The sequence below is a fragment of the Zootoca vivipara genome, chromosome 6 (genome assembly GCF_963506605.1).
Source record: "Zootoca vivipara chromosome 6, rZooViv1.1, whole genome shotgun sequence".
NCBI lineage: Eukaryota > Metazoa > Chordata > Lepidosauria > Squamata > Lacertidae > Zootoca > Zootoca vivipara.
The window spans coordinates 92,343,313-92,358,488 of NC_083281.1; the positions used below are offsets into that span (position 1 = coordinate 92,343,313).

General features: G+C 50.0%; 1 protein-coding gene across 1 annotated transcript; it reads right to left on the bottom strand.

Annotated features, from left to right (window-relative positions):
• Window positions 1-3: 3 nt before the first annotated feature.
• On the bottom strand, window positions 4-15,058 carry TSR1 (TSR1 ribosome maturation factor). Its single transcript, XM_035118214.2, has 15 exons — window positions 14,927-15,058; window positions 13,922-14,025; window positions 13,404-13,620; window positions 13,183-13,317; window positions 11,492-11,913; window positions 11,191-11,350; window positions 10,493-10,647; window positions 9,354-9,562; window positions 8,920-9,082; window positions 6,925-7,035; window positions 6,303-6,435; window positions 5,032-5,148; window positions 3,962-4,102; window positions 3,262-3,336; window positions 4-1,770 (listed from the first exon to the last, which is right to left on the bottom strand). Exons 1-15 carry the CDS (start codon window positions 15,036-15,038, stop codon window positions 1,592-1,594), a joined length of 2,433 nt encoding a protein of 810 aa, XP_034974105.1. The 5' UTR covers window positions 15,039-15,058; the 3' UTR covers window positions 4-1,591.
• Window positions 15,059-15,176: the final 118 nt, after the last annotated feature.

Here is a 15,176-nt window from a genome sequence, read left to right on the forward strand (position 1 = left end):
GGGGGGGGGAGTCTCCTGATAAGATGGGACAAGAGAAGACTAACAAGAGGCTCTCGACAAGCACCCTAGGAAAGAAATACTCTGTTAGTGTCCCTTTACCCACCCAAGGAATCCTGCTAAGAACATAAGAGTATCAGCCCATCTTGTCCAGCATCCTGTTCTCAGAGTAGCCAACCAGATGCCCCAACGGGAAGCCTAAAGCAAGACTGCAACACAAGAGCAATCTCTCCACCTGTGATTTCCTGCAACTAGCATTCAGAAACATTGCTGCCTCTGGCCGAGCATAGCCATCATGGCTAGTAGCAATCAATAGCCCTCTCCTCCATGAATGTGTCTAATCTTTTAAAGCCATAGGTATTGTAGTAAATGAGGGTAGCAAATTTAAGTTTCCCAAAAACATCCCTACAGCCGCCTGTGCCACGGCTGGTGATTGACAAATTGGCAGTTTTAGAATCAAGGAACGTCTGTTTCCTGGAAGTCTTACGAGTGCCTGGGGATAGCAGCATCTTTCTTTGATCCCAAAAGAGAGAACGGACTCTAGAGCAGGCATGTCCAAAGTCCGTTTTGGGGCCTAATCCAGCCCACCGGTCAGTTTAATCTGGCCCCTGTGGCAGTTTATTTCATGGGGTAAAATCTTTTTAAAAAACCAACACCCAGCTCAACAACTTCAATCCTAAAAAAAGGTCAACACTTCATCAAGTCTGACCCTTTGAAAAAAGTTTGGACACCTCTGCTCTAGAGTCAGCTGGAGAGTAGCAGTCACAACGTCCAAGAAACTATAAAAGTCAACAATAAAGTTGGGAGCATTAAAACGGCAGAGAAAGATGCAGGTCTGTAAGGTTCTGGGGAGGAGCTTATGGGAATTTTATCATCTGCAACCATATTGTTTGTTCAGAGCCCTTGATAAAGGTACTCATTTTAGAGAAGCAGCGACTCAGGCCCCCAAGAGGACATGGCGCTAAGAATTCCCCGCTCTGCCAAGGTTGAGAGTTGAGTTTAAGATTGTTCTGAAGGAACAAAGACTCCCTATCCCTCTCCTTGCAAGGCCACAGATAAGCAATTCTCATTCTCCAACATCCAAAGGAGTGCCTTTGCATCATGGCAAAGGATAGGGTCCTCTCTGTTGCTTATAGAATGCCCTCCCCCTCGAGAGTACGAGAAGTACAGATGCAGAATAGGAAAAGTCACCCCTCCTCGCCTGGGTTTCTGTTGGCTACTAGGTCTTTAGTGTGCTGTTGCAACTGGTGTTTCTTCCCTTGGGTGGCAATTTTAACAATGTTTTGAATTTTTAAGACATGAAAACTCTTCCAAGTCTTAACTGTTTGTGTCATGCCCTAGGATGAAGGTCAAGCTGCAAATACATTTAATAAATAAACCCAAACTACCCCTTCTGTGGAGGAATTAGCCACTGACAGTTCACTTTCTCTCTGGGGCAATGATGCCCAAGACTGTCAGGCCACTAAAGACACACGTAAATAAACAAAGAGGCCAAGGCTTGTCTTGGAAATAGTATTTTCCTCCAAAAATAAATAGGATACAAATGAACAGAGGCCAAGTGCAAATTTAGACAAAACTGGGTCCCCTGCAGTTGCTAGTCCATTTCCTCTTCCTCCTGGCCAGGCAGGAGGCTGCTCAAACTCTCCCGCGGTGGCTCCGGCACGTGGGGATCATATGTCCATCTGGGAAAGACCCGCTTGTAGAGGGTCATCAGCACCGTGTCCTGGGACTTCAGCTGCCCATCGAACTGACATTTCATGTGGCCATGGGTACCTGCCAGCAGAGAAGAGATGGGGAGGCAGCAGTTTAAAACACAGTTCAGAGAGATATCTGCTGGGATGTTCATAAGATAAGATCTCTTTATTGTCATTGTCCCCTTGCGGGAACAACGAAACTACTCGGTTGCTACATCCACTCAGATAAAGCATTCCGCAGAATCCAAAATTGCTACAAAACCTAATTAAAAACAGTAAATACGATACAAAAGTCCAGACTTTCCATTTCGGGCCAAAATTGCTCTAGAGAAGAAACTGTTCCTGAGACAGCTCGTTCTTGCCTGCATTGTTCTATCTCTCCGTCCCGATGACAGGAGCACAAATAAATGGTGACCAGGGTGCATTGGATATCTTGATATGTCTAGCACTTTTCTATGGCACCTGGTGGTGTAGATTTGTTCTAAGGTGGAGATTGAGCAGCCAGTAATGCTCTCTGCTGTTTTAATAATTCTGCACAGCCCTGCTCTATCCTGAGAAGTACAGCTTCTGTACCACACACATAAACCGTACGTGAGCACGCTCTGTATGGCGCAGTGATAGAAGGCAAGCAGCAGCTTTTGTGGAAGATGGTTCTTCCTTAAAATTCTCAAAAAGTAGTCTCTGCTGCGCCTTCTTCACAAGCCCCCTTGTATTAACACTCCAGGACAGATCCTCCTGTAACTCAATGCCTAGAAATCTAAACGTCGTTACCCTCTCCACACAGATTCTGTCAATCAAAGGTGGCTGGACCTCGTTCCTTCGTCTCCTAAAGTCCACCACAAGCTCCTTTGTTTTCTTTGTATTTATGAGCAAGTTATTAACTCTGCACCACTCTGTCAGTCGCTCCACCTCATCTCTATACTCAGTTTCACCCTCCTTATCAGAGATGAGCCTGATCACGGTTGTGCCATCTGCAAATTTGACAACCCTATTACTAGGGTGGGCAGCGATGCAATCATACGTATAAAGAGTATAAAGGAGCCGACTAAGCACACATCCCCGTGGTGTTCCTGTGTTAGTTCTAAGCATATTAGAGGTATAAGGGCCCAACCGGACCCTCTGGGAGCGATCTAAAAGAAAGTCCAGTATCCACCCACAGAGTGATAGCGGGAACCCCAGTTTCCCAATTTAGTCATCAGATGTCGCGGTAGAATGGTATTAAATGCCAAGCTGAAATCTACAAAAAACAGTCAGGCAATAGCTCCCCCGCTGCTCCAAATGTGCCAGAACAGCTTGGAGGGCAATTGCCACAGCATCCTCTGTTGATCTTTTTGTTTTGTAGGCAAATTGGAATGTGTCCAATCCCTCAGGTAGGCAGGTAATAACATAATTTCGTACCAGCTTTTCAAAGCACTTCATAATTATGGGTGTGAGTGCTACTGGACAAAAGTCATTCAGATTCTCCGGATTGGATTTTTTTTGGTACTGGAACAATAATAGAAGACTTCAGGCAAGATGGGACAGTAGCCTGGGCTAGGGATCGATTTAAAATGGGGGCCTGCATACTTACCGAGAGGCTCCTTGATGTGCCCCCGGCGCCCCCACTTGGTCCGGAGCTCCACTGGCTTGAACCACAATACATCCTCTGTAGGATATGAGAGAAAACAAAGAGTAAGTGATGCACATTCTAAAATGGAATTCTCCAGGTCTTGCTTTCATTCACAGTGGGGTGGAGGGTGTCCATAGGATAGCACTAAACTAGCAGAACCTCCCTCTGGCTCAATATTCAGGCGCTGCATTTCCAGGGAGAAATTAGTGTAGATTATTCTATTTATTTACATCCCACCTTTTCCCTGGATTGGGACTCTAGGCAGCTGACACAAATTAAAACAACACAGGTAAAACACAAAAAGCTAAAAAGCAATTAAGCTTTATTAGAATTAAAACTTCCTTAAAAAGCAGTCAGTTCCCTAAGACCTGTTGGAATAAAACAGTCTTCACTTGCCAGCAGAAGGACAAGAAAGAGGGAGCCAGTCTAGCTTCTCTAGGGCCCCCCAGAGTCTCGGAGCAGCCTTAGAAAAGGGCCTTCCCCGAAGATCTGAATCTGGGTTATTCCACAGTAGCTAATTTGCCATCCCATAGACAAACCCACCAGACTGGCAGCATATGAACAGGCAAGGCCTGTGCTGCCTTGGGGCATTTCCCCAACTCCTCCCTAACAAGCAGCAGCTTTGTCAGATAGTCTTCCCTCTGGATCCCAACGTACGTACCTCTGTTGAAGAACATGTAGCGCACAACTGCCATCTTGCTGAGGATCTTGAAAGGGTGGCCACTCAGCACCACCCGCTTGATCACCAGCCGGTCAGGGTTGACACTGAGCAGGGAGCCTGTGGCCAGGAGGCTGTGAGCTCCTGCAGAGAAACGCAATTATCAAGCGTGCTGCTGGATGGGCAACAGCGCTCAGTTCTAGGGAGCCAGCTCACCACAGTCTGTGCAATAAATGCAGGCTTCACCCAGCCAACAAAACAGTAGTAGCCTTGCACCACTTTTCAAGTGGGAAAAGAGATCAATAGTAACCAACTGGCATCTATGGCGAGGGGCTGGAAATGCTCTTGGCTCAAAGCCAAGGTCGTCAATCCTTTTCTGCTACCCATGCTAAAAAAAGGAAAGGAAAGAAACACCCACACACACACATCACAGTGACCATTAAACAGCACCAACACAAATATTTTAAAACTGCTGCAGTGCCACCAATAAATAAGGCAGGGTGATTCAAACAGACAGCCAATGAGCCAAGTAGATTCCAAGCTGCTGTAAAAACAGCAATTCCTAAACTTTTTCAGGGCCACTGCCCATCTGTTCCATAAACTCACCCCCAGTGTCCCCAACTCTACAGAAATCATCATTGCATGACCCAGTAAGGAAGATAGTAACACAATAAAATTCAAAACACATTTATTCAAAAACCCAATTCAAAATATTTGGTTCAATGAACTCAACAAAACCAAGGGAACTGATGCAGTGATACCAGCTTTTCAAAGTCTGACACCTCTGCTGCCCCCTCTCTGCCTCTTTGTGCCCCCAGGTAATCCCACCCCCCACCCCCAGGGGGCAATACTGTCCACTTTGGACACCACTGCTGTAGACGACCTTCCTCAACCCATCACCCGCTTGCTGCTTCTGACTACGCCTCCCATCGGCCCCAGTCAGGACAACTGTAGTCCAAAGCACTGGGAGGGCGGCAGGCTGGAACTGAGCAGGAACTGAGGCAGCAGCAAGAAAAGGCCCAGGGCTGACAACCCACCTGCCCCAAAGGCCCTCCCCCTAATGCCAAACTCACCATTGCTCCTCTGTCTGAACAGCAGCACAGAAGCAGGTGGGAAAGTGATGGGGCCATAGATGGTGGCAACCATGGTGGTGTCTGCCCGCAGAAACTGCTCCAGCTTGTGCTTGTCAGCTGAGGGAAGGAAAGCACACCATCAGCCCCTGCCCTGGAGCCAATCTTTCACCAATCCACAGCCCCTTTGTGGAATTACAAGGCTACAGAGCTCTGTCCAGGAAAACTCCCAGGGACAGGAGAATGGAAAGCTGTGGCTGCAGCCTCTGCCACTGAAGGGCCAACCTCACCTTGCCCCCCTTTTCCTGGGAGCATCAGGAAGGAGCTGCCTGGTACTTAGACCGGTCAAGCAAGTGTGTCTGTCTGGCTCAGGGCAAGTAGCTGTGTAATGTCCCAGGCAGCACTGAAGCCCAGGATGAAGCAGCCAGAAAGGCAGCAGGGGCCTTCTGCACCCCAAATGGGGATTCCCCCCCCCCAGCCTGAAGGTACACCTGATCTACCTTCCAATGGTAGGTGGCGCAACAGATGTGAGTCTTACCTTTGGCTTATCACTGGCTAGCAGGCTATATAGTATTCCAACCATGCAAACATCAGGCACACACAAACACACTTCTTTGTCCAGGCAAACAATGTAGTGCAATTGCATCTCACACCCACCCCTTACTTGTAAAAATTGAATTACATGCACTCTGCTCTGGTGGCAACCGCTGCAGTGGAGGAAGGAGACTAATACAGAACAGAGGAGGGAGGCAGGCAGAGGAAGAAGAAATATTTTTCTATTCTTGGCAGATAGATGGAGGTGCAGCAAGCAGAAGATAAAAGGCTGGAATGGATCTGCCTGCCTCTTTACTGCCTCTCTCCCTGCCTGCCTGCCTCTTTGTTCCCTTCTGCAGACAAGGGAGCAGGATTTATTCACCTGACAAGTGGAGACACAGGGAGGCCCTCCACATGGGGTTCCCCTCACTGCCAGCCAGCAGCTTTTGGCTATGTGCAATTTTGCATACATGTGCTGCTCCTGGAACAGAAGCCTCATGTGAGATGCATTTGCACTATACATTCCAGACCACCCAAAGTATTCAACGACGGCACAATACGGGGCTGTGGGGCATGGACAGGGGCCCAAGGGCTGCATCTGAAGACCCGCTACCCTGTTCAGCGTGTTCAGCATAGGACATTCACCAAGACTTCTCTGGACACACACATTCACAGAACCAACTGCAGGGGCCCAAACTAGAAGCCCGGGGCACAGGAGGGGGGGGGAAATGCTCATTCACCTGAACTGTGCTGGGAGTAGAGCGGGGAGGCTCGGAAGCGGCGGAAGCCACAATGGACAATCACCTCCTCCTTAGAACGGATGGGCTCACTGTCACCCGGCTGGCGTCTCACCAGGAGGTTGAGCACAGACATCTGCAGAGAGTGCGGAGAAGAAAAGGGGAGGAAAAGAGGGAGCCTTAGGAATAGCCCAAACTCACACCCACGACAGGCAAGAGAAGCCTCTGATCACCTAATGATTGTCAGGTGTCATAAGAACAGAACAAGATCCTGGCTGCAGGATCAGGCCAAAGGGGGCCCATCTAGTCCAGCATTCTGTTCTCACAGTGGTCACATGGCCCTAGGAAACCTGCATGCAAGACCTGAGCACAAGAGCACTTTCCCCTCCTGTGGTTTTCAGAAAGTGGTATTCAGAAGCACTGCTGCCTACAACCGTGGAGGCAGAGCAGAACCATTGTGGCTGGTAGCTATCGATAACCCTCTGCTTCATTTCCCCTTGATCACTTTGGTTGCCCTTCCAAAGTTAGACAGGTTCAGACGTTGTGATGAAAAGCTAGCAGCTTAAGTGAAGGAGGCACAGCAGGGTGTGGCCAGAACGCCTAAATTGCTCCCCTCCCCATTCACCTTCTGTTCGTAAGGAAGCAGCGTGAAGAGCAACAGAGGCACCTGCTGCTGGAAACTCTCCATGACCGAGACGGGGACACTGCAGATGTGCAGCGTGACATAACAGCCGACCTGCAGAAAGGGAAGACAGAGGGGTGAAAGAGCGAACCTGGCAGCGCATGGAGCAAAGCAGGAAATGTTGGGTACAGAAAGCAGGAAGGAGCAGAAACTCTGCCCATCAGCAAACATGTACTGGAGGCCAGAAAAAGGACTGTAAGCAATTTGGAAACGGTCACTTACCAGACCAGCCTTTACCAAGCTGGTCAACCAACATGGCCATACAATGCTGATGCGAGTTGTCCTTCAAAAGACTTGAAGAGCACCAGGTTGGCAAAGGTTGCCCCAGGAAACCAAATGCCAAGAGCTGGTTGATATGTGCACAGACTCATTGCGTGTGAAACCCCAAGCGATGGATCAGGATGGGCAAGGCCCCACTTTCTCTAAAGCAGGGGTGGGTAGCCTAAGGTCCTCGAACCGTGGCTGGCCAATAGCTCCCATTCGCCCTGCCTACTGGCCATTCTAGCTGCGGCTGACAGAAGCTACAGCCCAGCAGCATCGGGGGGGGGGGCACGGGCTCCCCACCCCGGGCCTGGTTTGCAAGCTCTGGTGCAATTTCACCCAAACTGAGAAATCTCAATAATAAGCTGAGGTCACATGTCAAGGGCTGCCAAATGAAGCTCCAAGTTCCAACTGATTATCCAGCTGAGGTTATGAACAGCCCTACTGCCTTATACAGAATCAAACCATTGGTTCAACTAGCCCTATACTAAGCAAACTGAAATTAGTAGGGGGACAAACAAGATGCCTTCACCCCAGTGTGGCTCCCCTTTATTACAAGACAACAACATAACGCACACACACCCCGGACAGCATACAAATTGATATGGCTAATTTGATCCAGCAACCCCACCCCCCCTCTCACACACAAACAAAACTCACTACAAGCAGCTGAATGCAACCAGCATTGCATTCTGGGCTCCCCAATTTCTCTCACCGCCAACCAAAAACTAACAACTGATGAAAAACCTACTCATGTGATGCTGACACAAAACCCAATGTATGCACTATGCAAAAGGACAAATCATTACCCCCTTCCTTCTCCCACCTCTCTCTCTCTCTCCCCATACCTCTCTCCCCCACTCACAATGTCTATGATAGAAATATCTCACACCAAATATCTCAGACCTGCAGATAGGAGTTTATGAACTAAAAAAAAGAAATAGACCTTATATGTACCTTTGTTATCCATGAAATCATTTCAATAAAACCAATAGTAAAAAAAACCTAGCCCATTATTGTGGATTAAACTTCCTCACCCTAATGCCCCCCAGAGGTTTTGCACTACGGCTATCAGACCCCGTCAGCTTATGCAGGAGGCTAGGGCTAAAGGGAATTGCAGTCCGAAACACCTGGCAGGCATCAGATGGGGGAGGCTGCTCTGGAGGGAAGCCAGGAGCAAGGAAGGGGGACTGAGGCTCTGCCCCCAGTCAGAGGAAACTTTATTCAGGCCCGTCTCTGGCTTCCAAGATTTCAGAAGACCAGGCACCTTGCACTTTCCAGCTTCTCTTTGCAACCACAAGAGGTAGAAACTTGCTCTCAGGTTTGAAGGAAAACTCACAAGGTGCTCAAGCCTCTCAGCTCCGTGCTGAGTTGTTGCAAGTTCTGCACAACCAAGGAATCGCAGGCCACGGGCAACCCCAGCTGACATGGCTTTTGCCCTCCAACTTGCCATGGACTAGCTCAAGCCACATGGAGCTTTTGCCCCTGCAGGCACTTTTGGCTCACTCCTGTTTTGCGCCCTTAGCTTGCTTCAGGGGAGGCTGGGTGCAAATGATCCCATGCCCACAGTCAGGCTGAGTCCCACTCCTCTGCCCTCCAGCTTTGCAATTTTTTAACAGGACTGATGGGACCAAGGAGCCTTCAGCAACTGATCTGGGGCCTGGAGGAAAGGCCTACCTCAGCTCCACTGCTCTCCTCCTTCTCCAGCTGCCGGAAGACGTGTTTCCTCGTCCGGGAGAAATCCTGGAACTGGAAGATCCGGGCATAGTCCCTGGGCAGGTTCTCTTTGGGGTCCCATGGAGAGGTCCGGAAACTTTTCAGGCCTCGGTACTTTTGGAACCTGGAGACAACCAGAGGGAGTCAGCGGTCCAAGAGTCCCGGCCTCCTGCCTTTGCCTATCCCACACCCAGCGGAGGAACTGCCTGTGAACCAGCTGCAGGGGGAGGTACAAGGCTCCTCTGTTCCCAAAGCCCAGCCTAACATGGACCTGGGCATCAAGACCCGGCCTCGCTTTGGCAATTGGCCGTGATAAATGTAGCAAACTGGAGCAGACCTTGCCATCCCATTGCAGGCACTCCTACCTTTTCACCCTGCACGTATGAGGCTCTTACCGGATCCGGGCCGCCACATCTCGTGGTGTGTCCACCTCATCTGGAAACATCTCCTCCTGCCGCTCCTCCCTGTACTTCTCCAGAATTGCCTCGTTGTCCTCCATCTTCTCATCGTCCAGGAGGGTCATGGCTGCACCCTCCTCTTCCTCTGTGGCCACTTCATCCTCCTCCTCCTCCTCCTCCTCCTCCTCTTCACTGCCACTCCCATCCTAGCATACAAAAAAGCAACCCACGTGGGGTTGTGAGGGACAGAGAGAAAGTGAGCAGCTGCAGTGGATCTTCAAGAGCCACGGGTGTTTGAAGAAAGAAACCTTTTAAAGGAAAATGTAAGACACAATGTCTAATTGGTATACTACTCCTTGGAGAATGAAATTAAAACTAAAATAAAATACTAGGCTGGCAGTCAAGACAGACACACATGGCTTGCCATTTCCCTTTGCTATGCTCTTACAACCATGTTCTTCTTTATGGATCAGAGAAGATCCACAGCTGAGTGGAAGAGGATCTGCCTTGCAAGCAAAAGGTCCCAGATTCAATCCCTGCTGGCATCTCCAGGTAGGGCTAGGAGAGCCTCTGCCAGTCAGTACAGTCAGTATCAAGCTAGACAGACTCTGATTCTGCATATGGCGGCTTCCTATCCCTCTGCCCGAATTCTGACCTTTCAGTGCTATGCACCCACAATGCTGCTCTTCATTCCACCATCAACAGGGGTCCACTAATCTACCGGTATCTCACCAAAACATGTTCCTGGCTCTCAAGAGAGGATGCCAAGCAGAAGATGACTCCTTCTGCTGGGTACCGCTAGCTCCAAGGTTCAAGCCTCTCTCCAGCAGTTTCTTACTTTCTTCCCAACACAAATCAAGTAAGAGGTACCCTTTGCCTCTCTACCCTACCCTTTGAACATATGTCAAAAGACTTTGACAGTACTGGCAGCATGCACAGAGTCCAGCTAGTAAGCCAAGCCAACATTTTAGGGTTCCTGCACATCCAAGGCCCCCCTTCTTGCACCCAGCTGTTCCTGAACAGTCCAGAATACCTACAATGAATCCATTCTCCCCAGCCAGCTCGCCTCCTTCCCCACTTGCCCATCAGATGTCCGGCTACACCTTCCTGCTGTGCACTAACCCCAATCCCATTACCTGGGAGATGGGCTCTTCCACCATATTCTCTTCTTCATCCTCCTCCTCACTGCCACTCTCCAATTCATCATTGTTGTCCAGGATCCAGGCAGCCTGGTAGGCAGATGTGCCTTTGGGGACCCTCTTGGCCATCTTCTTCCTCTGTGCCAGGGACTCTGGAAATGCAAGTGCAGTTAGGCAGCGTCAAGAGAGAGAAAGAGAGAAAGAGAGAGAGAACTGACTGCTCTTCATCTGGCCAAACTGAAGCAGTTACAGCAAAGGCTGTTTTACAGCACCAGGAAAGTGAAGCTGAACTACTTAAAAGCACACACTGCTGGTGCTTTTACACACTACCGTTAAGAAGCGATAAAATGATTTTCAATACCAAAAACTATAAACCTACCCAGACATTTAAAAAGCTGGCTCAAGCGGCAATCTGTTTTTTGTATATTGTTATTTAGAATTTCTGAACATCTCAAATAATTCTTGATTATTTTTCTTAGTGATAATTCTATTGGGTTTACAAAAAAAATCACTTTGAGGGTTTTTCTTTTTACAATCAAGCAGGGTATAAAGTTAATGAAATAAACAGGGAAGCAGCGTTTGAAGCCCAACCCAGACCAAAATCAGCCTCAGCCTGGCCCACATGCAAAGTGGCATCCTTCAAGATGGCTGGTCTAAAGGAGGAGGCAGGCAGGATGGACAAGGCTCAGACTGACCCTCAGCCTCCTTCAGCTCCTCCTCGGTGGGCCAGGTCTGCTCTCCATCCATGGGGTCAGGGGCCACTTCTGACTGCAGAGACTCTTGCTTGCTGGCATCAGCCTTGCTGAGCACCTTCACGTCTTCCTCCATCTCCTCTTCTCTCCTGACAAGGTCATCCTAGGAATCAGGAGAGAGAAGTTCAAGCACGGCCACCTGGGGGCAAAGGAACTGCTCCCCCCCCCACACACAAGCATTTGCTGCCTTCTCCTAGCTTCCAGTTCCTGCCCCCCACCCTACCAGCCAGGCAACAGAACCTACCTGGTCCCCCATGCTCCTTGGGTGTATTTTTGCAGTTCTGGGGTTCAGAGCAAAGGGCTCTGGGGAGGCATCCACCTGACTCATCTGGAAGTCCCCGTGTCCCACAATATGCACCAAGCTGTTCACGTTCAGGCTCCGTCCCCTGACGTAGCCAGACACCTTCAGGGTCCCCACCAAGACACTGTCTGTGCTGGGCACGAAAGTGGCGGCAATGGCCAGCAGGTGAGCCCGCCGGTCTCGGAAGGCCAGATGCCTCTGCTTCTGGCTGGCCAGGTGCTGCAGCAGCAGGGCGGACTCCTGCTCTGTGTCAAGGGGAAAGAGCCTGGCTTCAGGGAACCTCTTCTCAATGGCTTTGTTCAGCTTCTTGCGACAGTCAGCCTGCTTCTTTAGCGGTTGGTCAGAAAGACCTTGAACAGCAAGGCCTGCAGGTGACAAACAGGAGAGAAGCATCAGCGGCTGGGTAGGCTTGCAGGCAGCTGCAAAGCTCAGGGGACCTCACAAGGCAGGGTGGACCATATCCTCTAGGTGCCAGCAAGCTATCCCTGGGATAGCTCAGTCGGTAGAGCATGAGACTCTTCATCTCAGGGTTGTGGGTTCAAGCCCCACATTCAGCAAAAAGATTCCTGCATTGCAGGGGGTTAGACTTGATGACCGTTGGGCTCCTTTCCAACTCTACAATTCTACAAATGTAAGCAGCTTTGCAGCACTGACCGGAAGCCCACTGCCCATCCCTTCCATAAGTTGGTATAAGTTCAACAACACAGGGTGAAGCAGTGGATCAGATCCAAAAAAAATTCTCATCCGCCATCCCATTTCAAATTCAGACCAGCCAAATGTCTCTTGAGAAGCAGACACAACAGCCCTGCCCTGTTATATCTGTGGCTTGGGGATAGACTGTCAATGAACACAGTTGCTCAATTTAGCACTCATGGGCAGCAGTTGCAAAAGATCCGTCCCTCTTTGTGAATTGGTCTAATCCCTTTTAATATGAACTTTCCCTGGGGCTGCAGACCTGAAGGGCAGCTCTCTCTGGCCTCTGCCACCAGCCAGAGGATCAAGGGCCCCCTCCCCTGCCTCCCAGGAAGAACATCATGACAAGGAGATCAACGCAGCCCCATCCATCAGCCAAAGGAACATGAGCTGCAAGCTTACACCCGCCTTCCTGGCCAGAAATAACACTTGTATCCAGCTGTCATTTGCCCCAAAGGAGAGGAAAGAACCTTCTGGCCCCACCCTTTGGCCAAAGAGAAGAAAGCCACAATCCACTGTTCAAACAAGAACATCAGCAAGGGATAATCAGCATTGCCTGAACTGAATGTAAATGCTTGTAACTCAGCACTTCATTCTGACCTTGAAGGACTCTTTCCTCTCCCTTTTCCTGCCACTCCCCACTTTTACATGTTGCCTTTTTAGTTTACCCGTATATGCCTGTTGGCAAAGCCTGCCTGCCTCTAACTTGAACGAATTTGTATGAAAATCAGGATAAAAAGAACAGTAAATCTTAACTGTGTCTTAACTGGAGGTTACCTAGCTCCCTCACAGTCTATAATTCAGATGTTCTTCCTGGTTATCCAGCTTGGCTTCCCCACTTCAAACCCTGGTATCCAAACACTGTTCTGTTTTGCTAGGAGGAACTTGGTAAAGGAAGAGTCCCCTCCTGCTAGCACAGCAGCTTTTGACACTGTTCTCACCATAGCTGGGGAGGCCCTGTGCAAAGATGCAGGAAAGGCAGTAGTCTCCAGCGGCATCCCAGCCCTCGTGAGGATCCAGCACAAAAAGGAGGGTGTCCGCGACCTTGGCAAGGTCCAGCACAGCATGGAGGTTCCCTGGGTGACAAGAAAGGCACAGGTGAAGAAGGTGGAGGCTGGCATGTTGCAACAACAGTGGTCTCAGTACGCTAAGGTGCCCTTACCTGTGTCAGCCACCACAAAGCGCCACCGGCGTCTGGATCGGTGGCACAGCAGGCCAAAACCTGGTGGGCCCATCTTGGTTTGGCACACAGTAGAAGCTGCACTGCTCTGAAACAGGCTCAAGGCTCTGGGGACAGCGACGCCAGCATGCAGCGGGACTACCACCACCAAGTGGGGTGGCCCAGCCTTGTGACCCAAGTTCCGCTTTTCTTCCAACACCTGTGAACAAGAAAAAGCAAATACAATCCTTGCACAGAGGAGAGGACTATTGATGGCCACTAAGCACAATGACTATGCTCTGCCGTCAGAGGCAGCAATGCTGCTGAATGCCAGCTGTGGAAACTGCAGGAGGGGAAATGACACTTTTATTTGAATCCCGCTTGCAGGTTTCCCACAGGCATCTGGAATAGATGGCCCTCTTTGGCCTGATCCGGCAGATGCCCTTCTTATGTTTTTCTCCCTCCCCTGTAGAAGCAGGAAGAGGCTTTCCCTCCACCCCACCAGCTTCTCACTGACTCACCATCTCCCTGCAGTGCTGGCGGAGCTGCCAGGCCCGATGCTTGCGGTCCAATTTGGCCAAATTGCGGTGACGCTGCTGGCTGAGTGTCTTAGCAGGGACCCGGCCTAAGGAAAGGGTGGAGAGAGAAGAGAAAAAGCTCTCAATGCACACAGTGCTATGCTATACATAACACAATTCAGAGGAAGACATGGAGATAGGGAAACTGTTTAAATACTGCTCTTGAGCATATGCACCCACACTGCTGAGCCAAGCTTATCATTATTACTCATTGCCCACCAATCATTTTATTTATTTGTTTATTTAATCAAACTCATATATCACTTGATTGAATTAAACCTCAAAGCAGTTTACAATATGAATAAAATGAGATTTTTTCCCCTGTAAAAACAATCAAAACGTTCCAAAAATTAAAAACAGCAATAAACTAAAAACCCACCAGCATTCTAGATACCTGGGTATCTAAGCAAAAAATGTTTTTAGCAGGTGCTGAAAAGAGTGCAGTGAAGGTGCCTGCCCGGTATCAATAGGCGGGGAGTTCCCAAGTGCAGGCGCTGCCACAGGGGAAGATCAATTTCTTACAGCTGCAGAAAGGAGCATTAGGCGGCACCTGTAATCCTGCCAGTTCCGCTGATCGAAGCGGTTTCAAGAGGGCGTACATGGGGTAAAGGGGGGTCTCGCAGCTGTGGTAAAAAGGGCTGGCTAAACTGGTCCCAAGTTTTCTGGCACAGCCATCGGCAGCATCCAGGCTCGGCCTGTCTCGGGCCCGCCCCCCCCCCCGCCCCCGGACCAGTTGAAGCAGACATAGGCAAACTCTGCCCTCCAGATTTTTGGGACTACAACTCCCATCATCCCTAGCTAACAGGACCAGTGATCAGGGATGATGGGAGTTGTAGTCTCAAACCATCTGGAGGGCAGAGTTTGCCTATACTGTACCTGAGCTGAAGGATGCCATCGACTCTCACGCAGGACAGGACTGCACATATATGTACAGACGGGCCTCCTCACCTCCCTGCTTCTTCGCGTTGCTCCCGCTGTGCCTCCCGCTCTTGTGCGGCTTGTTCTGCTGCTTCAGGGACCCGGCCCGGTGGGCCCCGCCGCCTCCGCTCTTCCTAGCCATGGCCACGCGCTCCCCTTGCCTGGGTGCCAGGCAGGAAGTGACGTACGTACTCTTCCGATAACACAAACCAAGACCCGCCTCCGAGCCTAGAATGGCCGCTCTCTGCTTCTGACCTCCTCCAGGGCTGTGGGCCGCTCT